The 25,585-nt window shown below is 39.9% G+C and overlaps 1 protein-coding gene across 2 annotated transcripts in view; it reads left to right on the top strand.

Moving 5' to 3' along the window:
* The window catches only part of si:ch211-243j20.2 (uridine-cytidine kinase-like 1), a 197,853-nt gene that overhangs the window by 70,482 nt on the left and 101,786 nt on the right, over nucleotides 1-25,585 (top strand). For both annotated transcript variants that reach the window (XM_060851760.1, XM_060851769.1), the window contains 2 exons: nucleotides 4,952-5,023; nucleotides 23,226-23,415. In XM_060851760.1, coding sequence (XP_060707743.1) covers nucleotides 4,952-5,023; nucleotides 23,226-23,415 — 262 coding nt within the window. The remainder of the gene's footprint in view (nucleotides 1-4,951; nucleotides 5,024-23,225; nucleotides 23,416-25,585) is intronic.

The raw sequence follows: 25,585 nt of genomic DNA, 5'->3' as shown, positions 1-25,585 counted from the left end.
GTGGGAGCATGATGCAGCGCCGATATTGTCATCGATGTAGTGGAATGATGCTGGTGAAACTGTGGAAAATGGACTGTTCCACATACCTGATGAAAAGGCAGGCATAGCTGAGGGCCATGCGGTTCCTAAGGCTACTCCTTTCGTTTGAAGGAAGTGGGAGGATTCAAAGGAGAAATTGGTGAGGGTGAGGACTAGTTCAGCCAATCAAATGGGTGTCAAAAGGATACTGGTCGGATTAGTGGGAGAGGAAGAAGCAGAGGATTTGGAGGCCGTCGTTGTGGCGGATGCAGGTATACAGGGATTGGCTGACCACGGTGAAGATGAAGCATTGGGGGCTGGGGAATCGAAAGTCGTGGAGGATGTGGGTGGTGTCTTGAATGTATGTGGAGAGATTCTGCACCAAGAGGGACAGGACAGTGTGTAAGTTCAGTGGGCTAGGTGCTCGAAACGTTGACTCTTCTGTTCCTCGGATGCTACCTGACCGGCTGTGCTTTTCCAGCACCACACTTGTTGACTCTGATCTCCAGCATCTGCAGTCCTCACTTTCTTCCTGGATTTGGTCATGAACTACTTCGGTATTTGAAGACTCATGAATGTTGCTGAACATTGTGCAATCATCAGAGAATGTCCACACTTATGTCCTTTTGGTGGTCATTGATGAAGCAGCTGAAATTGTTTGGGTCTAGGATACTAATCTGAAGAACTCCTGTGGAGATGTCTTGAAATTGAGATGGCTAATTTCCAAAAACTACTACCATCTTCCATTCCAACTACTAACCACTGGACGACATTCCTTAATTTCCATTGAATCTAATTTTAGTATGACTTCTGATGTCACAATCTGTCAATGCATCCTTGAAATCCTGAAATCTGAAAAGCTCCGAAATCGGAAGGTTTTTTTCTTGAAGTTTTTTCCTCATTAACAAGGTTGATTGGCGTTCAGTTAACGCAACTCCACACCCACTCGATGCGTGTCACTCAGATGTGACATGGGTGGGTGTGGCCCAGCACTGGCAGGCCTCAAATCTATCTCAGGGCCTATAATACTCACTGAGTCTGCTGTTTGGTAAGATTTTTAAAAATGTCACAGTCAAACTGTCACTTATTCCGTGTGGAATATCCCAAAGTACGCCTTCAAAGATAGTCACTTGAAGATCCAAGGCTGAGTGGCCTTGACCGCTGAAGTGTTCCCCAACTGGAGGGAGCACCCCTGTCTGGTGATTGTCCATTCATCCGTTGACTTGGTCTCGCCAATGTACCATGCCTTGGGGCATCTTTACTTGCAGCATACAAGATAGACAACGTTAGCTGAGTCACATAAGACACAACTGGCCAGGGACATTCGGCCTCAGATGTTTGGTTGACTGTCCTTCGAGGCAGACTTTGGAATATGCAATAACCAGAGTGGCCGAGCCAGAGCCAAGTTTGGTACCCATGAAGATGCCCTCAACCAGGACCTTGGATTCATGTCACATCACAGGTGACCCCACTACACACACGCACACTCGCAAGCACACACTCTCTTACACGCCTTAAACTCTCTCTCTCATGTGCATGCACACACATACAAAGTTTATGGGGTGCATTTGTATTTGCAAAAACCTTCTGTTTTTCCTCAAAAGGCATTCAAATTCCAGGCAGTCGATCTATATAACATTTTATAAATTCCTACTTTGGAAATAGAACCAGTTTGACCCAAGATTGGGATACAGACAGGCTCTCATGGCACACCTTTAATACAATGTTTTAAATAAAACTTTTTTAAATAAAACCTTAAGTTATCTCGAGAATGTGACTTAAAAGAAGTTCTGGGATTTACATTTAATGAACCAAAACCTGCAACCCATTCTAAAAGATGAAAGATTTAATACCAATATAGGTTTGTTAAATATATTGTTTTAATTGCATGACACTGATCTTTTGCTATAAATTCTGTGACTTACGATCCTGCTCCATTAGTTATCTGAAGGAGAAGCATTCTGAAAACTAGTACTTCAAAATAAATCTGTTGGACTATAACCTGGTGTTGTGTGATTTTTAAAGTTTGGCCACCCCCGTCCAACACCGACACCTCCACATGATAATAGATTTAGAATGTACCTCCACATAGACAGTCACCCAAGTCTGGAATCAAACCCGGGACCTTGGCTGTGCTGCCCAACTGCATCAAAGAGAATATTAATATTCATCTTATATGCTTTCTGTATAAGGCAAGAGTATTTTGTAAGATTTTATTACAAGCCAGAATTCCAAGCAGCTGCTTACTCAGGTACTGTTCGTGCATTCCATTACATCCCACAACAGGGGGTCAGTTGGATTGCCAAATAGATTGCTTTTCCCCGCTATCAAATATAACACGTGCTTTCCTATCCCAAATGCAATCACATATTTTGTGATATAATAATAATTCACCAAATTACAAGCTTTCATTTTAAAAGTATTATGATACTTGTGGCCATTTATGTTTCAAATGATTTAACCACAGATAGCAGATTTTGATTGACTTTTAGCATGTCATTTTGCACCTTGTGGTAGAAAGACAATAAATCTATGTAGACTTATAATTAATAACAAATTATTGTATGCATGAACATCTACCAGTATTTTCAGTTTTTGGTTATTCCTTTCTACATATAAAGTAGCTTTTTCTCTCTCAAAAGACACTCATTTCATTCCAATGTTACAACACAGCCAAAGCACGAAGCTTGTGGGTATAGGATTTGGACTGTTGACAAATCAGTGTTACCGCCTTGAATTTTGCTATGAGTAAGGGTTGTAACAGTTGTTGATGAGGGTGGTAATTGGCTGTCAGACAAAATAACAAATATCCTTGCTGTAAATTTTTTTGTCTATTCTGTTGTAATGGTCAAAAATTAAAAGACAACTATGATATTGTGAAATGCACTCTAGTTGAATTTTACATTTTCATTTACACTAATAAATTAGATTCTGTTTCATTGCTAAGTATTCTAGTGTTTATACAAATATTTTAGCAATTGTATTCAGCATTGCTGAGCAAAGGATATTATCCTCTATGCCAGTGTGGTTTTACTATCTTCCCGTTTGTATAGCCTTGTGATTTTGGTGAGAAGAATTTATTTCCATTTTGTTAAAACTTTGCTGAATGCTAGGATATATGGTCTGCTGACAGTAGAATCAGAATTTCTAAAAAAATCTTTCCAGTAGCAATTTTTTAACAAAAGGTTTTAACTTCATTTTAACCTCCTGGGTTGTTGTATCACAACATAGATAGGCAGACAGTAGAAAATGGAATTTGAACCATGTCTTCATTTCAGCTTTTATTTAGAGAGATATTACATGCAGTGCATCTCTGATCTTGAAATCACTGCTAACTGAACACAGGTGCTTCCCCATTGAAAACCACAATCTGAATACAATTAAGATCCAATTAATAGAAAATCAACATACTGGGCTGAATATTTTTTTAGCTGTTTCCGAGCAAATGCAAATTAAGTCCCCTCAGTGAATGAAAAACAGCTTGTTTTGCATTAGCAGGCAGGCAAATTGATTAAACATACCAACTCTTGCAACTACTGTGTGATTAACAATGTTAAGGTACCTATGTCCTAAGTTTTGAATTTATCTCAGCGAAAAGAACTAAAGGAATTCATGTTGAGATTTAACTTTGAATTGTAGAACTTAAGTCATGGATATGTTGCCAATTTAACCGTGAAAGGGAATGTGTTTCTTGTAAGATTTAAGCATTTTCACAACCTTCTGTGGACTTAGAAAATCCTGAAGTTTGATGATGTCTTAAATATACTTGAGGTAATCTACCACTAATGAATGAAAGTATTGGACACAACTACTTTCTTAAAAAGAGTTGATTTGGCTGCAATTGTTTGTTTATTATTTATGTAGTAATCTATCATTCTATGCATCAAAAGCCTTTTATGTAGACTGAAGCTGTTCATTTGATTGAACATCAGGGAAATTAACAAGATGTATGTCCTGATATTTTGTAAGATATTTGGTTTCCCACATTTGGTATTTTAAGGCCTTTTGCAGTCTAAAAATAATGTGGTTGATTTGAATGTTCTCAGTAATTTATCCAACATCATCAATTTTTTCACTTAGTGCTAAATCTATATTGGCTACACTATGTTAGTGTTAATAGCGGGTGGTTTGTAAATTTTTTTTTAAACAGAGTTCGTAATAGTAGAACATTTTTACTTTTATAGCTTAAAATTCTCATTTATAGATTCTGGAATATAGGATCAAACGTGGATTTTTAATGAAAAATATTTTTCTTTTGGACAATAGTAGTGTTTAACTTACAAGTAAACGTGATAGATTGAAATTTTGCCCTGGGTGAAATCATTCAGATTTATATATCGTAAATGTAAAGCAGAAATGGAAATGTGGGCATTTAATATTTTAAGTAACAACTCAGCTTCAATTTTAAGTAGTTAAAAATTGATTGCTTGCAGGTTTAGTGAAACATGTCTCTCCTCCAAACAGTGAAAAAAATTATCACAATTTTTCATATAAATTTTTTTGTGTATTCTGATCCCGAAGTCTCAGGATTTTTGAATCATGCAATCCATGTTCATTCATACTGATTTGAAATTAATTTTATGTAAGAAATGCCATTAAAGCCACAAAATAAGCAGATTTCTCACTTTACATTTAAATTAGATCTGCTGTTTCAGGTAGAAAGATGATATTTTGATTGTGACCATTTTCCAGTGGTAGCCAGTGTTTATGAAACATTTATCTTTACTGCCACCACCACCATGACCCTACCTGGTCTGCCCTGCTAGCAGCTAATTTTCTAATGGAGGCCAAAGCCTATTAACATTTAATTTCTGTCAATTTTAAATATTATCTATAATGTTGCAATGTGTTACCATTGAATGCTGTTCATTGACGTCTTGGTTAGACCGAGGCAGGTAACTTCAAAGTTCATTAACTTGTGTTTGTTTTACAGAAAACTGTATATGGAGCAAATGTTGTGATCTTTGAAGGAATACTTGCATTTGCTAACAAGGAACTTCTTAAGGTATTCACCTTTCTTCTTTGTTACAATACTTAAACAAGAACAAAAGAGTAGTACTCTGTCTAGTACTGAATGTTGAACATAAAACATGCAACAGTACAGGCCCTTCGGCCCACGATATTGTGCCGAGCATTTATTTTAATCTAAGATCAAGATAATTAATAATGTACATTTCTAAGTTATCTGAAACTTAAGCAATGGATTCCTTATGCAGAACCTTACCACTGTTTAATTATAAAATCATTTCTGCATTTAAGAATAAATAATTCCCAAGTGGGAATTGTGCAACTTCCTTGATATCCTAGAATCCCTGTTGGTGTGGAAAGACGTCATTCAGCCCAACATTCAATCCACACCATGCTCCCCACACAGGCTCACCACCCCTCTCCTACCCTATCCCTGTAACCCTGCATTTCCCATGGTTAATTCTTCTAACTGACACATCCCTGGATTCTATGGGCAATTTACCATGGCCAGTCCACCTAACCTGCACATCTTGGGAATGTAGGCGGAAACTGAAGGACCCAGATGAAACCCACACAGACATGTCGAGAATGTGCAAACTCCACACAATAGTCGCCCAAGGCTGTAGTTGAACCCAGGTTCCTGGCGGTGTGAGACAACAGTGCTAACCACTGAGCCACTGTGCTGCCATAGAGCTTCTCTATTCTAGTCATATATTTTTAACATAAAGCATCTTTCCTCTGAGCTGCTTGCCATCCCACTTAAATAGTACAGTGCTATTTCCTTCCAAATGCCCTTAATCCAGAATAAGAATTTTTAAAAATCCAATAGAGTCACTCCATTGGAGCTTTAGCTTTTAGCCCCAGCAGCTGAATTCTGATTTTCAAGAAGTAACTTGAAATTTTCCTTTCTCTGAGAAAGTTGTGACTTTGTTGTCTTTATGACTTAAAGGTAGCTTATGATTTAATACTGTGCAAGAACACACTTATTTGCGTTCATGAAATCTTCTCAGATGAGGATAAAGAGGATGATCAGCATCTGCTGTTATGATCAAAGAACATTTTTTTTTACTTCTGATAACAGGTCATTCAGAAGTCCAAGTTTATACGTGATGAACATTGAGTAACTTAAGGTGAAATTAATTGTTATTTTGTTGCTGAGAAGAGAGAAAATTTGCCAACTTTGATCTGAATTATCACCCATTTTCGTGAAGTATAAATTGTTGTTTCCTTTAAAATTGGCATTTTTGCATTTGTTCTGATGAGAGCAAAACAAATAGTTTCAAAAACACCTCCATCTTTTTAGCAATACTAAAGTTCTGTTAGCAAACACAGATTTAATGATTAGTTTTATGATCTTATTAGTTTTCTGCTATGCTTAATGCCAAAATGAACAGTTTTTGATCCTATTATAGGACCATACAGTAGAGCAGTACTTTGAAGGTTAGTTGACCAGCTGAGTATTATGCTATCTCCTTTGAAGAGCAAATCAGTTAGTCCCACTCAATGTACCTCTAATTTTCTGCTGTGCTGGGCCAATTCATTTCAGTGAATAGCAACTTTAAATTTTTTGGTGCAGCAGTGTGCCCAAGCTTTCCTAAAGTAAAAAACTTGAGTTGCCTGTGCAGTGAATGCTTGGTTGTTGCAGAGTGAGATGAACATAGAACCTGGAGGGAACTCTTACCTACATCCCTGAAAGTCTTCCTCCCTCAGTCATAGAATCATACAGCATAGTCCAATCAGTCCATGTCGACCATGTTCTCAAACTAAACTAGTCCCACCTGCCTGAGTTTGGACCATGTCTTTTAAAAATTGTAACTGTACCCACATCCAATACTTTCTCTGACAGTTCATTCCATACACGAGCCACTCTGTAAAAAGAAAATTCTCTTGTGACCTTTCTAAATATTTTGTAAAAAGAAAATGCCCTTGTATCCCTTTTAAATCTTTCTGCTCTCATGTTAAATCTATGCCCTCTAGTTTTGAGCTCCAGTACCCAAGGGTTTCTTCATGATTTTATAAACCTCAATAAGATCACCCCTCACCCTCCTATGCTCCAGTGAAAAAATGTCCTGACCTTTCCAGCCTATTTTTACATCTCAAACTCTCCATTCCCGGCAACATCCTGGTAAATCTTTTCTGAATACTCTAATAATTTCCTTCTGATAACAGAGCAACCAGAGCTATACATGGTACTCCAGAAGAGGCTTCACCAACTCCTGTACAACCTCGACATGACGTCCCAACTCCTATATTCAAAGATCTGAGCAATGAAGGCAAACGTGCTAAATGTCTTCTTAATCACTCTGTCTACCTATGATGTAAATTTGTTGGAATTACACAATTTGTAGAGAAAGCCCCAAGTCTCTCTGTTGTACAACATTACATAGGGCCCTATGTAATGGTCCTTGTTTGTATTATCAATGCAATACCGTAGATTTATCTAAACTAAACTCCATCTGCCACTCCTCAGCCCATTGATCCCATTGTTCAAGATCTCTAATCTTATATTACCTTCTTCACCGTCCGCTATACCACCTAACTCTGGTTTTGTTCACTTCCATTTTGGAGGTTATTGTTTAATCTGCGTACCCATCCTAAAGATAGCCCATTCCAAATTCTAATCATTTGTGCAAAAAAAAATTTTATGTCACAACTTTGTTTTGCCAAGCATCTTATGTCTGTGCCCTTTATTATCAGAAAGGAATTTCTTCTTGTTCCTTGTTCCAAGAAGATCAACCCCAGCTTCTCCAATTTACTGAGTAACTGGGACTATTCTAGTAAATCTCAGCAGTACTGTCTCCAAGCTTTTATGTTGTTCCCAAATATAGTACTGGTGTTCTTTGTATGTTTGACATAACTTTTAGTCCTCTATGTCTCTTCACAAATGCTTTATTAATCACTTTGTTAATCTGTCCTGCTACATTCAGATAATTGTGCACAAGCATCCCCAAGGCTGCCTCCTTGCACTACCTTTAAACTCATCTATCCTAATTCTTCCTACAAAATGTATCCGCTCACATTTATAATCTATTCTATAAGAATGTCACATTCAAAGCACACTTAGTTCCAAGAGTTGCTAAGTCGCAACATTCAATTCTGCCTATTGCAAGGCTTTCAATAGGTAAGTTGGGGAGTTCAAAGGAGACAGAGTAAACAAAGTAGAATTATGAGACAGGCACTGAATTCCTGACTTTTAGCTATAATGCAATGAAGGCAACTGAATTACCCATTTGTAGGTTGCAGTAAATTTTATCCTTTGCACTTTAGTATGTTGAAAATTGTGAATATTGTGGTGGTTTCCAAATCCCTGGGTGCCATAATAATTATCTGTAGCTGAGAGTGCAGGATGTGGGGGCACTGAAGGACCTCAAGCAGTGTCTGATTGATGCAACTGAGCAAGGGAGCTCAGTAAAAAGCACAAGGAAAGATTTGGCTTGGTGAATCTAGCTATTAGTGAAAGGCTGGAGTTGTACCTGTGAATAAATAGTGCAGTGCAAATTTTTGGAATCCAGAGGAGCAGAGAGCCAAGAAAGGAAGGTGATTTACCATAATGGGAACAGACATTGAGGCAGTTCATGATGAGGAATAATGACAAGAAGTTTCAAGGCCAGGTCAGCAGAAGTAAAGAATAATAATCCTCTGTGAAGTTTTCAGATTCATTGACCCACCGTGGTATTTATATTTGGAGGGGACTTATTGAAAAATCCATGAGATTTGACTTTATTGCATTTGCTGTTTGTTATGCGCTGTGGGACATTTTATCATTAATCTTTTACTGATTAATACCATGTGTTAATTCTGGGTATTAGAATTTAAGTTGTATGTGTATTATAGATGTGCAACTGTTCTGATATTGTGTATTGCTCTTTGTTCAAAACTGTAGACTTAGTATGTCCCTTGGATCTCACAATTCATTGACCAAAATTAAAATAAATAACCACTTGTCCATAACCAGCTTGTAACATTAGCATCAGAAACAAAAACAGAAATTGCTAGAAAAACTCAGTAGGTCTGACAGCATCTGTGGAGAAAAATCAGAATTAACGTTTTTGGTTGAGTGAATGTTGACCTAAAACATTTACTCTGATTTCTCTCCATAGTTGTTTCTGATTTACAGCCTCCACAGTTCTTTCAGTTTTCATGTAACATAAAGTTGGTAATCTTGCATTATACCATTGTAGCACCCCATGAGTAAGGTTGACAAGATGGCTGCTTAGGGATTTTACTTTTAGCTAACACAAGATGGCCGAAAGGGTTTGATAGTTACATACAGATGATCACAGCTAGACTTTTGGTCTCCATGTACATATACGGGATAAGATGAGATTCTCCATCGGTAGAAACATTAGGCAAGTTAATCAGGTTTCCGTAAACAGGCATTTCTAAATATATAAGCTTTTTAAGGGGCATTTTTGAAAGGCCTGTTTAGGCACAGCCCCAAGCTTGTTATTTAGTAAGAAGTAAAAGAAAAGTCTCATCCTTTAGTATTCTGACTATAGTATTCTGAACTGAATTGTAGAATTAGAAAGGCAAACAACAAATTATTGTGAAAAGGTTAGCTGCATTCTTTCAACAAATGTTTCTAGACAGTCAAGAGGCCCAATGCATTATTAGGGAAGGTAAAGTAATAAATGGAGTAAACATGACCTCTGAAAAAGCACTGTCACAGGAAGAGGGCAGAGGAAGGTTCTTAAAGAAAAAGAGGTCACGACTGGGGAGAGATAAAGAATTGAAACTTAAGTGTAGATGTAGATAATTTGAACAAATTCTTACATCTACAGATAAAGGAAAGAGTGACAAAAACAAAATACAGGTGGTTCTGTCTCCAGTTGTTTGTGGAGTCTAAACCAGTTTCTTTTAACGGCTTGGTAAAATTGTAAAGTGATCAAATTTCACTCTTACCAGTGGAATTCGAATAGATGCTTTTATTAAGAAAAGATAATTAATTTTATAAAGTGTTTAGATTAGAAACAGTAAAGATTTGTTTAAAATTTAAAACTGAAACATCAGTTTAAAATTCACTTTCAGCATGCAAATCGTAAACTGCAGTTGCAAGTCAGAAGGACTGTTTAATACTCTCAGGCTGAAGAGAGAAAGGTTGTTCTCATTTTGTCAGCTATGTCATAGAATTGTAGTAACTTTATACTAGAGTTGATTTTAAAGATTTTAAAACAGTTATTAAAAATTAATAGCCTTCCTAATCTGCCATACTAAAGTGAGTACAAAATTTGAAAGAGTTCTTCATGGTAAGCAAGTATGTCGGTTTTTGGTAAATAATGTGATGCAGCTGGCAAATATCTGGAAAGGAATATAACTGTCAGAAAGCATTGTAAGATCCCAATGCTATATGGTGGAGCTATCTTGTAGACCTCATGAGATTATGGACAGCCCAAGATCCTCCCATAAAGTTCTCTATCATTGATTGTGTCTTCACTGAAGTGGATCTTTAATTAAGAGGATGTGGCTGACAATAATATCAATGTTGCATCTAATTATAGTCACTCAAAAGGTATGAAAATCTGGATGTAGGTTTGCTTGCTGAGCTGGAAGGGTCATTTTCAGACATTACGTCACCATGCTGGCTTTCGTCGGGAGGCTTACTGAAGATGTTACCTAGCAATGTGACAAAACATCTGAAAACGAACCTTCCAGCTCAGCGAGCAAACTTACATCCAGAACCTTAACCTGAGCTACAAATCTTCTCAAAACTAGCCAAGGTATGAAAATGTTGTATTTTGCTGTGGAACCCAGAATGTCATTGACTTCAGATATGAGCTGTAATTAAGAGGGTGACTGGGCCCCATGTAAAAGCCAGATTTGAAGTGGGCTCTGGCCTCTCCCATGTAAGTAGTAATAGAGGTCTGAATAGAGGTCACTTGTGCTGAGGAACATAGAACTTAAGGCACCTCTTTGATATTTCTCCCTACAACAATACCAAGTATAACGTTACTGTAATTACAAGGAATGCTGCATTTTGAAATGAGTAAATATAAATGGTCAATGATGAGCGTAAGGCTGTTTATAATGGAGATAAACATTGGGTACACATCAGAATTAAAGTGACTAATATGGATAACTTATAGAATTTCACCAACATTAACTGTAAACTAGGCCATAGCTGCTTGTTTTAAATGCAACAATAAATCAAATATTTGAGATAACAAGGGAAATTTATACAGCAAACTTAACGTCATCCCGTAAATTTATAAATAGTTAATTTTGCTTTATTGATTGGAAGAACATTCATTTTTACACTGAAACTGAAGTGAGTTTTATGAATTCCTGTCCACCAAAATCCATAGTTTCCAGGGCAATAGTACCAACTCTCTTTAGCTTATTTTTTTCTGTGCTACTGTTATGGACCAGACCAGACCGCTTCAAAATCTTTCAAGAAGGTAACCTTATTTTAAAGGTAGATGTGAAGTGAATGTTCCAAATGTGACAGAACTGATCAAATGACTCGATGTGAAGCAAAACACAATTTATTTAAACATTATAGTTAAAATACAAACAAAAGAAAGGAATTTAGAAATTCTTAACCAAATAATAGATACAGTACCCATCACTAATTAATTGTTCCAATATAATAACATCCCATAAACACGCCCCCTTGGCAAAAAGATAAATTTACATGCAGTTCAACGTCAAGAGAGATTTCTGGGAAAGTCACAGTTAAGAGTCATTTACTGAAGCCCCAACTCTTCTGGGACCCAAACAACTTACTACTACAGCTAAACAAAAAAACTAGAAAGCCTGATCTGGGAGAACTGGCCATAGGAGCAGAAATTAGCCCATTCATTCCCATCTGCTGCACAATTCTAATCATGGCTGATAAGTTTCTCAACCCTATTCTCCTACTTGCACCCTGTAACTCTTGATCTTGTTATTGATCAAGAATCTATCTCCCTCTTAAGTATACTCAGTGACCTGGCCTCCACCACCTTCTGTGCCAATGAATTCCATTGATTCATGATTCTCTGGCTGAAGAATTTTATCCTTATCTCTGTTTGAAAAGGTCTTCCCTTTACTTTAAAGATGTGCCCTCGGGTCCTAGTCTGTCTTACCAGTGGAAACATCTTCCGAATATCCACTTTGTCCAAACCACTCAGCATCATGTAAGTTTCAATTATATCACCCTTCTAAACTCCATCGAGTATAGACCCAGAATCTTCAAACTCATATGTTAAGTTTTTCATTCCTGGGACCATTGTCATGCAACTCCTCTGAAGCCGCTCCAGGACCAGTACATCCTTCCTGAGATATGGGGCCCAAAAGTGCGCACAATGCTCCAAATGTGGTCTGGCCAGACCTTGTAGAACTTCAGAAGTACATCCCTGCTTTTATATTCAAATTCTCTCAAAATAAATACCAACATTGAATTTGTGTTCCTAACCACTGACTCAACTGCAAGTTTGCCTTGAGACTATCCTGAACTAGAACTCCCAAGTCTGTTTGTACTTCAGACTTCTGAATTTTCTGCCCTTTCCGAAAATAGTCCATGCTTCTACTTTTTTTACCAAAGTGCATGACCCCACACTGCCAAGATGTACTCCATCTGTCATTTCTTTGTCCACTCTTCTCACCTGTCCAAATTCTTCTGCAGCATTCCTACCTCCTCAATGCTATCTGCCCATCTATCTTTGTATCGTCTGCAAAGTTAGCCAGAATGCCCTTAGTTCCTTCATCTAGATTGTTAATGTATAAAGTGACAAGTTGCGGTTCCAACACTGACCCTTCAGGACACCACTTGTCACTGGCTGCCATCTTGAGAAAGATCCTTTTATCCCCATTTTCTACTCTCTGCTAGACAGCCAGGCTTCTATCCATACTAGCATCTTGCCCTTATCTTACTCAGCAGCCTCCTGTACGGACCCTTGTCAAAGGCCTTCCTGAAGTTCAGGAAGATAATATCCATTGGTTCTCCTTGGTCTAACCTGTTCGTTACTCCCTCAAAGAATTCTAGCAGATTTGTCAGGCATGACTTCCCCTTGATGAAGCCATGCTGACTTTGCCCTATTTTACCAGACACTTCCAAGTATTCGGAAATCGCATCCTTCCCAATGCATTCCACGACCAAGGTTAGGTTAATTCATCTGTAATTTTGCCTTACTGCTATTTTAAACAGGGATGTCACTTTAGTGATTTTCCAGTCCTCTGGGACCCTCCCAGATTCTAGTGATTCCTGAAGGATCACCATTGATACCTCCACTATATCTTCAGCTATCTCCTTTAGAACTCTGGGGTATAGTCTATCTGTTCCATGTGATTTACCCACCTTCAGGCCTTTCATTTTTTTCTAACACCTTCTCCTTAGAGATGGCCACCATACTCAGCTCTGCCCGCTGACTCTCTTGAATTTTTGGAGTATTACTTATGTCTTCTACCATGAAGACTGACGTGAAGTAATCAGTCAGTTCCTCAGCCATTTCCTTGTTCCTCACCAATATCTCTCCAGCATCCTTTTCCAGCAGTCAAATGTCTACCATGCAAGGACTGCACAAAACACTATGTAGGACAAACAGGAAGACAGCTAACAATCCGCATCCATGAACATCAGCTAGCCACAAAACGACACGACCAGCTATCCCTAGTAGCCATACACTCAGACAACCAGAAACAGGAATTTGACTGGGAAAACACTACCATCATAGGACAAGCCAGACAGAGAACAGCCAGGGAATTCCTAGAGGTATGGCATTCATCCACAAACTCCATTAACAGACACATAGACCTGGACCCCATATACAAACCACTACAGCTGAAACTGACACCCGGAAACGGCAAGAAGATCCATCAACAGACACATCAACCTGGACCCCACATACAAACTACTACAGCTGAAACTGACACCCGGAAGCGGCAAGAACAAACCACTATAAATACCGGAAGAAACATCAAAGCAGCGTTTCACAGAAGGCTCCAATAGCACTGATGATGTTCCCTAGCCAGGGAACGAAACGTTTGCAGCAAAAACTTCCAGCTCGGCGAACAGAACCACAACAACGGACACCCGAGCTACAAATCTTCAACCAGACTTTAAAATGTCTACTTTTGCCTGTCTTTTGCCCTTTAATATCTAAAGATAATCTTACAGTCTTCCTTTATGTTACTGGCTAGCTTACCCTCATATTTAATCTTCTCCGTCCTATTTCTTTTCTTGTTGGTCTTTGCAAGCTTCCCAATCCTCTGGTTTCCCAATGCCCTTTGCCACATTACATGCTTTCCATGCTGCTTTTATGCTATCCCTGACTTCCCTAGTTAGCCATGATTGCCTCATCCTTCCTGTACCATACATCTTTCTCCTTGGGATGAATCTTTGCTGCGTCTCCATAATTACTCCCAGAAACTCCTGACAGTGATGTTCCACTCTCTTTCTTGCTAGGCTTCTCTCCCAGTCAATTCAGCCCAGCTTCTCCCTCATGCCTAAATAGTTGCTTTTATCTAGTTGTTATACCCTTAATTCTGATTTTATCATCTCCCTCTCAAATTGCAGAGTAAACTCAATCATATATATGATCACTGCTTCCTAAGGGTTCCTTCACCTTAAGCTCCCTTGTCAAGTCTGCCTCATTGCACAACGCTAAATCCAGTATTACCTGTTCCCTAGTGGGCTCCACCACAATCTGCTCCAAAAAGCCATCTTGCACACATTCCACAAATTCCTTTTCTTGCAATCCACTTCCAACCTGATTTTCCCAGTCCACCTGCATCTTGAAATCCCCCATGATCACTGTAACTTTGCCTGGTCAAACATGTTTTCTATCTGGTATATCTTGCACCCCAGCTCTTGACTACTGTTTGGAGGCCTATACATAACACCAACTATGGTTTTTTTCACCTTTTGTAGTTCCTCAATTCTACCCACACAGTTTCTATGCCATCTGACCTTACTTAGTTTCTTATTACTGATTTAATTTAATTTCTTACTAATAGGGCAGTCCCACCTCCTCTGCCCACCTGCCTAGCCTTTTGATAGGATATATATCCTGGGATATTCAGCTCCCAATCCCGATCTCCTTGCAGCTACATCTCCGTGATGCCCACCACGTCATACCTGCCAATTTCGATCTGCGCAGAAAGCTAAGTTACCTTATTCCTTATACTACTTGCATTCAGAAATAACCCCTTTAGTCCTATATTAACTGTTCTTCTTCTCCTTGCCATTTGTTTGTCTAGTGTGCTTGAAGTTTGATTGCTAACCTTGTCCAAACACTCTGTCCTGTTCGTGTTTGTGCTGGAGACTTTAATAACCTCTCCTGAGTTCTCCTTCTCTGCCATTTCTTTCATATTTTTCCCACAGTTGAATCCACCCCTATGGATATTAATCTGCTGCTTTGTTTCCCACTTTCTAGTTTAAAGTCCTGTTGACCAGCCTATTTACCCTTTTCGCGAGAACATTGGTCCCAGCTTGGTTCAGGTAGAGACTGTCCCAGTGGTATAATCCTTCCTGTTTCAATATCAATGCCACTGCCCGATGAAAGAAACCTCTTTTTCCCACGCCACTCTCTTAGCCATGTGTTTACTTCCCTTATTCTTGTGGCCCCAAGCCAATTTGCACGTGGCTCAAGCAGTAATCTAGAGGTTCTATACCTTGAGGACCTGTTCTTTAATTTGGTTGCTAGCTCCTGGTAATCCCTGAATAGGTTATCTTTCCTAGTCTGGCCTATGTCGTTTGTTCTGGCATGGACCACAACAACTGGATCCTCCCCCTCCCTCTCCAGTATCTTTTCAAGCGGTCGGAGATATCCTTTACCCTGGCACTGGGCAGGCAATATACCTTGCAGGACTTTCAATCCTGCCCACAAAGGATACTATCTATTCCCCTAATTAACCTTTTTAAAGTCACATTACTATGCTGCTTTCGGCGGTTTCAGTGAGTGTGTTGGCTTCCAAGACAGTTAAAAGTAAGCTATCCAACTAGGCAAGACTGCATGGCAAGACCAAATTGCATACTTTTAAATTTATTTGTTTACTAGAACAGCATTTGTTGCTCACCCTGACTTGCCCTTCAGAAGTTGGCGGAGATTTAAGACAGATGTCAGAGGAAAGTTTTTTACGCAGAGAGTGGGTAAGGGCGCGGAATCCCCTACCTGCTAATGTAGTCAACTCAGCCACATTAAGGAGATTTAAACAACCCTTAGATAAGTAGATAGATGATTTTGGGATAGTATAGGGGGACGAGCTGAGAATAGTTCACAGGTTGGCGCAACATCGAGGGCCAAAGTGCCTGTTCTGCGCTGTATTGTTCTATGTTCTATGTGCTGTGAAGCAGCAGTGCTAACCACTGAGCCGCCATATTGGACAAGTCTGATTCCAGACATAGAACAATGCAGGACAGGAATGAACTCTTCGACCCTCGAGGTTGTGTCGAACATGGTGACAAATCAAACTAATCTCTATTGCCTGCTTTTGATCAATATCCTCACATTCCTTGCATTTTCATGTGCTTATCTGAAAGTCTCTTTAAATGCCCCCATTGTGTCTGTCTCCGCCACCACCCCTGGCGATGTGTTCCAGATTCCTATCATTGTCTAGGTTAAAAAAATAACTTGCCTCTCACATCTCTTTTGAATTCTCCCTCCCCTCCCCCTCCCATCTTAGATGCATGCCTCCTGATTTTAGATATTTCATTTCTGGGGGAAAAAAATTCTGACTGTGAACCCTACCTATGCATATCATAATTTCATAGACTTCTATCAAGTCTTTCCTCAGCCTCTGCCACTCAAGAGAAAACAAACTGAATTTTTCTCACCTCTCCTTATAGCTCATTCCCTCTAATTTAGATAACATCCTGGTAAACGTTTTCTGCACCCTCTTCAAAGCCTCCACATCCTTTCTGCAACGTAGCAACCAGAATTGATCGCAATATTCTAAGTGTGACCTAACCAAAGTCATATAAACTGCAAACTGATATCCTGACTCTTGTATTCAACTTTCCGACCAATAAAGACAAGCATGCCAAACACATTCCTTACCACCCTATCTACTAGCATGGTCACTTTCACAGAGCTATGGACTTGAATTCCATTCTGTACATCAATGCTATTCAGGGTCCTACCATTAATGTATATTTTTCCTAAACATTTGGTCTCCCCAAGGGCCGCACCTCGCACTTACATGGATTAAACTCCATCTGCCATTTCTCCACCCGTGTCTGAAATTGATCTATAGCCAACTGTGTCGTTTGACAACCTTCTACACTATGCACAACTCCACCAGTCTTTCTATCATCTGCAAACTTACCATCTTAATTTTCATCCAAGTCATTCATATATGTCACAAACAGAAAAGGTCCTAGTGTGGATCCCTGCTGAACACCACTAGTCACAGACCTCCAACCTGAAAAATACCCTTCCACCACTACCCTTCTCTGCCTTCTATGGGCAAGCCAATTCTGAATCCACGCAGCCAAGTCACCATGGATCCATCCATCTTAATCTTCTGGATGAGCCCACCATGAGGGTCCTAGTCAAAAGCTTTACTAAAATCCATGAAGTCAACATCTACTCCTCATTGATCACCTTTGTCACCTCCTTGAACAATACAATCAAGTTAGTAAGACAAGACCTGCCCTGCACAAAGCCACGCTGACTGTCCTTAATCAGGTCATGCTTTTCCATAACCATAGAACATAGAACATAGAAGGATACAGCGCAGTACAGGCCCTTCGGCCCTCGATGTTGCGCCGACCAAATCCTACCTAACCTATACTAGCCCAATAACTTTAAAATGCCTATCCAATGCCCGCTTAAATGACCATAAAGAAGGAGAGTTCACCACTGATACGGGCAGGGCATTCCATGAACTCACAACCCGCTGTGTGAAGAATCTACCCCTAACATCTGTCCTATACCTACCACCCCTTAATTTAAAGCTATGTCCCCTAGTAACACCTGACTCCATTAGCAGTAAAAGGTTCTTAGTATCTACCCTATCTAAACCCCTAATCATCTTATACACTTCTATCAGATCTCCCCTAAACCTTCTCTTCTCCAATGAGAACAGCCCCAAGTGCCTCAGCCTTTCCTCATAAGATTTTCCTACCATTCCAGGCAACATCCTGGTAAACCTCCTCTGCACTCGTTCTAAAGCTTCCACATCCTTCCTATAGTATGGCGACCAAAACTGCACACAATACTCCAGATGAGGCCTCACCAGAGTCTTATACAACTGCAACATGACCTCAGGACTCCGGAACTCAATTCCTCTGCCAATAAAGCCCAGTACACCATATGCCTTCCTCACAGCACTATTTACCTGGGTGGCAACTTTCAGAGATCTGTGTACATAGACACCAAGATCCCTCTGCTCATCCACACTACCAAGTAGCCTACCATTAGCCCAGTAATCCATCATCTTGTTATTCCTACCAAAGTGAACGACTTCGCACTTAGCTACATTGAATTCCATTTGCCACATTTCCGCCCAGCTCTGCAACTTATCTATATCCCGCTGTAACCTACCACTTCCTTCCCCACTATCCACAACTCCACCGACTTTTGTGTCATCCGCAAACTTGCTTACCCAGCTTTCAAGTCCTTCCTCTAGATCATTTATAAAGATAACAAAAAGCAATGGTCCCAAAACAGATCCTTGTGGTACACCGCTAGTAACTGCGCTCCAAGATGAACATAATCCATCAACTACTACCCTCTGTCTCCTTCCAGCCAGCCAATTCCTAATCCAAACCTCTAATGTATCCTCAATGCCATACCTCCGAAGTTTTAGCATTAGCCTACCATGGGGAACCTTATCGAACGCCTTACTAAAATCCATATACACAACATCTACTGCTTTACCCTCATCCACTTCCTTAGTCACCTTCTCAAAGAACTCAATAAGGTTTGTGAGGCACGACCTGCCCTTCACAAAACCATGCTGGCTATCCCTGATCACGTTATTCCTACCCAGATGTTCATAAATCTTATCCCTTACCATTCTCTCTAAGACTTTGCCCACCACTGAAGTCAGACTCACTGGCCTATAGTTACTAGGGCTATCCCTACTCCCTTTCTTGAACAATGGGACCACATTCGCTATCCTCCAGTCCTCTGGTACTATTCCCGTTGACAATGACGACATAAAAATCCAGGCCAATGGCTCTGCTATCTCCTCCCTAGCTTCCCATAGGATCCTGGGGTAAATGCCATCAGGCCCAGGAGACTTATCTATATAACCCCTATATGAGGACCAGCATAACCATGTAACCCCTACCCTTAAGAATTCTCTCCAGTAGCTTCCCAACCACCCATATGAGACTCACTTAAGGAGTTGTGATTACTGTTTCCAAAATGCTCTCCCTCTGAAAAGTCAGTCACCTGGCCAGGCTCATTAACCAGTACAAAATCCGTTATGGCCAATCATCTAGTTGGACTATAGTTTCCTCGATTGCCTCTATTTCTTTTCTTGAACAGAGGAACAACATTAGCTACTCACAGGTGACTAATAAAGATACAACTATCTTGCCTGTCTCAGAACTGCAATAGATACCATCAGGCTCTGGGGACTTAAAACTTCAGTGTTCTTCAAAAGACCCAACACCACTTCTTTCTGATCTCAAAATGCCGTAACATATTGCCATGTTCCACACAAATCTGAGTGTTCCACATTTCCTTCTCCTTAGTAAATACTGAGTCAAAGTATTCATTTACAATCTAACCCACATTCTCTGCCTCCAAGCACATACTTCCTCCTTTATCATTGAGTGGTCCTACTTTCTTCCTAGTTATCCTCTTGCTTTTTAAGTATGTAAAGAATGCCTTGGGATTCTCTTTAACTCTACTTGTCAAGGTCATTTCATGACCCCTTCTTGCTCTCCTAATTCCCTGCTTGAGTTCTTGTCTGTTTTCTATATACTGCTCACTGACCCAGTCTGATTTTAGCTTCCTAAATCTAATTTATTACATATCTTTTTTCTCTTTTGACTAAATGCACAACCTTCCTTGTTATCCAAGGGTCCCTTACCTTGCCATCCTTGTCCTTCCTTCTTACTGGAACATGCTGGTCCTCATCAGCAAGTCTTTAAATAATTGCTACGTGTCAAATGTGGACTTCGCCTGATCATAACTCCTCCCAATTATATAACATAAGAACATAAAAACTAGGAGCAGGAGTAGGCCATCTAGTTCTCCGAGCCTGCTCTGCCATTCAATAAGATCATGGCTGATCCTCTCAAATGTGGCGATAGAATTACCTGTCTGTGCCTCTAACTAGTGAGTCTCCTACCACTATCGCTCACTTGGATCGTGCTCAACCCTCCTATAGAGCAGATCCAGTTGTGTTGCCACAGGTCTAGGTGCTGCTGTTATAATCCCCATAGAGGCTATCCACTCCAACAGTATCCAACAGTATTCATCTCTCATATCTTGCTATTCATTGCCTCACTAGCACGTGTCACTGGTAGTAACCGAGAGATTATTACCCAGATGTCCTGCTTTACAGCCTCTCTCCTAACTCCCTATACTCACTCCACAGGATCTCATCTCTCTTTCTACCTGTGTTATTCGTACCAATGTGCACTATGACCTCTGGCAGCTCACCCCCTTGAGAGTTTTGTGTAACCACTCAAGAAACGTCCTTGACTCTGGCACCAGAGAGGCAACACACCATCCTGGAGTCTCAAATGTGGTTCAGAAGCATCTGTCTGTCCCTCTAACTAGTGAGTTTCCTACCACTATCGTTCATTTGGATCTTGCCCAACCCTGCTATAGAGCAGAACCAGTTGTGTTGCCACAGGTCTGGCTGCTGCTGTTATAATCCCCTAAGAGGCTATCTGCCCAACAGTATCCAAAACAGTATACCTGTTAGAGAGGGAAGAAATCAACTAGGAGAAGGTCTGAACCACAGATGCTGGAGATCAGAGTCAAGAGTGTGGTGTTAGGAAAGCACAGCATCCGAGGAGCAGGACAATCAACGTTTCGAGCATAAACCCTTCATCAGGAATGAAGAGGGGAAGAGCCATGAGAGACTCCTGCACTACCTGCCTATCTCTACTGGTGGTAACCCATCTGCCTGACTGAACCAGTGGTGTGATCACCTGCATGTAACTAGTGTCTGTGATGCTCTATAAGGCCCTCGGGGTGTCCAACCTCTGTTCTAACCAAACAACGCCCTTTGTGAGGAGCTGCAGCTGCAGGCATAGTTGTCAGGGACACTAGACTGCTCCCTGATCTCCTACATCTGGCAGGAGGAGCATACCATTGCCCTAACTGACGTCTCTGCCCATTTACACTAAGAAAGACAAAAGAATCTTACCTTGCTTTTACCTTGCTAAACTTCCGCACTAAAGCCCAGTATTCACATAAGCCTGCACTTACACAGACTAGCAGCACTAACTGGTTACGAGACAGGAGTTTAGCTTGTTAGATCATATTTTTGTTTGTTTTGGTTTTGATGAAGGGGTCCCTCCCTGAACAAAAGCACACTGCAGATTTTGCCTCAACAACAAAACAGAAACTTATTATAAAAGAAACATAGTTTGAATTATTCAATTTCATCTATCTAATTAGAACACAAATTCAAAGATTTTAAACACGCAATAGAAGTACCATTCCATTGCTCATAAAACAGCAGAAGGGCCTGTACTGCGCTGTAATGTTCTAAAAATACACTGAAAGTATAGTATTCAAAAAAAGAGTCCCTGTACCTAACACCTCACCTTGGCTTATGACTTCAATTTTTAAACTGAAACTGTAGCTACCCTTTTTCTGGAGCCATCATACACTTGAGTTCTAATACACTCAGCTTAAGTAACCACTTCTGGGTTTTGCCTGGTCTGGAACTAATGCTGCCTTTTCACTCTGAAGACCTATCTCACTTTGTAGCCTTTTAATACAAGGTGGGTCAAAATCCTGGATTCCCTCCCTAATGGCATTGTGGGTCAGCCCACATCAGGTGGACTGTCATGGTTCAAGAAGGTAGTCCACCACTACCTACTCAAGGACAACTAGGGATGGGCAATAAATGTAGCCAGCCAATGACATTCACATCCAACAAATGAATAAAAACATTTTTTATATTTATATTTTTATATTTTTCCAAGGGCTTCACAAAACTAACACTATCCAGAGTTAAAAGTGAATCTTACAAAGACAGAAATTCCTGGAGAAACTCAGCATGTCTGGCAACAGTTTTGGGTCCAGTGACAATTTGGGGCCAGTCAACCCCCTCCCCACCTCCAAAACAAAACTCTGTTCAGATGCAACCCAACCTGTTTAGTAAAATAAAGAAAGATGCATTGTGCAGCAAACTCATTCATTCTGCAACTAAGCTTCAAAAATTGCTTTTAGAAGCAATCACCATAGCCAGCGATATGATTGCAAGTTAACAAGTAAACACTTCGGACACTTAGAAAAACCTACTGGTTACTAATTGAAAACCAGAAATCGAAGCTTACAGCATCAAATATTTGAACTTCTACATGTAACATCCACATCATTGAAATTCATGTGATACAGTTTTGAGTCAAGATGGTGTGTGGCTTGGAGGGAATTTTCAAGTGATAGTATTCCCATTTCAGAGGCTTTGGATATTTCTGAATCACTAGTTGCCAGGAAAGGTTCTAGGAGTTGAAACTTGCTCTTAACTCCTCACACTTCTCCCTGCCCCCTCACATGTGCAGTGTCCTCCACCCTCCCCACCCCAACAAAAATCCAAACTCTGGACTGTTCTGAGTCTCTAACACCACATTCCCAACTGACCAGCACCTGGTTTTTATATCCATTCACCCAGCTTGCCACCCTAGCATCTACCCAACCTGCCCCCTTTCACATTCCCCCTTACCCACTTATTCTCAACCTCCATACATTTACCACACTAAAAAACTGCTTTAGTATCCCACAACTGTTTGATGTGTTGGTAAGTGAATGAACTTGCCATAATACATCCACTACTGCTGTAGAAAAGGGAGTGAAAATGCAGGGAATCAATGCAGAGTGAAAATTGTGTATGAAATCAGTAATCCTGTGGTGCTTGTTCATTGTGCAAGATTCAGACAATTACATTAGGCCTATTCGTTGCATCTAAGGTTCCGTCTGATTTGTTTTCTGTTAGAATGGACTTTCTTTTGCATCTAATATAAATATCTACAACACAAACAAAAATCTTTATATTGCTGTGTTATATTTGGTCAGTAAAAACAATGCAGTGGAAATGTAAATTAAAACATTGACATTTTATCCCATTTTCCAAAATTATAGAATTTCTTTTAAATTAATTTATTACTTTTGGGTTTTTCGTAGCTATTGGATATGAAAGTTTTTGTGGACACTGACTCTGACATAAGACTTGTTCGACGGCTAAAAAGAGATATATCCGAGAGGGGTCGTGACATTGTTGGTGTCATCAAACAATACAACAAGTTTGTCAAGCCTGCCTTTGAACAGTACATAGAACCAACTGTACAGCTGTCAGACATTGTGGTTCCTCGAGGTAAGAATGATCTCATACCATAAATAGGACCTAGTTGTTTTTATTGAACTGAAAAATGCAAGAATTTGAAACATGTGCCTGGCTCCTTTTATGTAAGTGCCTTTTGCTTCACATTTAATTTATAATTGGAGTGGAAAGAAAGTGAGCAAAACATAGATCAGAATTTTAATCCTTGAATTTTTAAAATTAAGATCCAATGACACTTTGCAAATGGGCCATCTACACTTGAGAGGTTATGCTACACCTGAATAGAGACCTTTAGTTCATTTACTTTATTTGATGACTTACCTAAATCTGGTTATTTTAGTTGCTACTAATACAGATCAACCCCATCATGGAAACTTCTGCTAAAGTGATGCAAGGAAAACATTGCTGAATGTAACATCCAAAGCATTGGTTGAAAATTCCAGAAGTCTGTTTATAAAAAGAGAATCTGACTTTATTCACTAAACTGTAATCCTAAAATTAAAAGTTCTTTGAACTTTGGGAAGCGTTTCAAATTTGGCCAATATTTATCCATTCACTTTAGCTCAACACTCCAGTTCTTTGTCAAGTGCTTTCAATGCTCATTAAATTTTGGAGAATTCCTGTAGAAATGACAGCCATAATTGTTGACTGAATTTATGGTTAGTAAGTTTGCAGATGACCCCAAAATTGGTGATATCATGGATAGTGAAAAAAGTTTATCTAAAAGTTAGAGCTTGCTTACCTAAGAGAATGTTATTGGGATCTTGATCAACTGGGCCAGGGAATGGCAGATGGAGTTTTCTTCAGATAAATGTGAGGTGTTGCATCTTGGTAAGACAAAGCAGGGCAGGACTTGCACAGTTAAAGGTAGGGCCTGTGAGTGTTGTCAAACACACATACTTAGGGGTGCAGGTACATGGTTCCTTGAAAGTGGCAAGGTGTTTCTTGACAGGTAGACAGGGTGGTGTAGAGGGCGTTTGGTATGTTTGCATTCATTGATTAGAGCATTGGGAACAAGAGTTAGGATGTCATGTTATGATTGTACAAAACATTAGTGAGGCCACATTCGACTACTGTGTACAGTTCTAGTTGCCTTGCCAAAGGAAGGATATTATTAAACTGAAAAAAGTTGCAAAAAAGATGTACAAGATGTTACCAAGACTGGAGTGTTTGAATTGTAAGGAGAGACTGGATAGGCTGGGACTTTTTTCCATGGAGTGTAGGAGGCTGAGGGTTGACCTTTATAGAGGTTTATAAAATCATGATGGGAAAAATAAGGTGAATAATCAAGGAGTCCAAAACTAGAGGGCTTAGAATAGAATAGAATAGAAAAATACAGCGCAGTACAGGCCCTTCGGCCCTCGATGTTGCGCCGATCCAAGCCCACCTAACCTACACTAGCCCACTATCCTCCATATGTCTATCCAATGCCCGTTTAAATGCCCATAAAGAGGGAGAGTCCACCACTGTTACTGGCAGGGCATTCCATGAACTCACGACTCGCTGAGTAAAGAATCTACCCCTAACATCTGTCCTATATGTACCACCTTATAGCTATGCCCCCTCGTAATAGCTGACTCCATACATGGAAAAAGGTCCTCATGGTCAACCCTATCTAAACCCCTAATCATCTTGTACACCTCTGTCAAGTCACCCCTAAACCTTCTTTTCTCCAATGAAAACAGCCCCAAGTGTCTCAGCCTTTCTTCATACGATCTTCCTACCATACCAGGCAACATCCTGGTAAACCTACTCTGCACCCGTTCCAGTGCCTCCACGTCCTTCCTATAGTATGGCGACCAAAACTGCACACAATACTCCAGATGCGGCTGCACCAGAGTCTTATACAAATTACTGTTTAAGGTTTAAGGTGAGAGAGGAATTCTAAATGTGGCCAAACCCAAAGTCCTATACAACATGATCTGTCAACTCTTGTACTCAATAAGTAATCTAAAAAAAACCATGTCCGATGAAGGAAAGCATGCCGTATGCTACTTTCAGAGTACAATGGATCTAAACAGTAGGTGAGAATGTGGTAATTCAAAACAAAACAGATTAGCCATGATCTTTATCAGTGGCAGAGTAAGCTGAATTTTGTTTGTTCAAATGTGGGGTATGGTCCCTGTCTGCCCTGTTTTAATTCTTTATAACGTTCCTTGGGATGATCTTAAAAAAACTTGATTAATTTTTATAGATTGAATAC

This window comes from Hemiscyllium ocellatum, chromosome 3 (assembly GCF_020745735.1).
Source record: "Hemiscyllium ocellatum isolate sHemOce1 chromosome 3, sHemOce1.pat.X.cur, whole genome shotgun sequence".
Taxonomy (NCBI): Eukaryota; Metazoa; Chordata; class Chondrichthyes; order Orectolobiformes; family Hemiscylliidae; genus Hemiscyllium; species Hemiscyllium ocellatum.
Note: the sequence above shows the minus strand (reverse complement) of the source record. Positions and strands in the feature narration are given on the sequence as shown.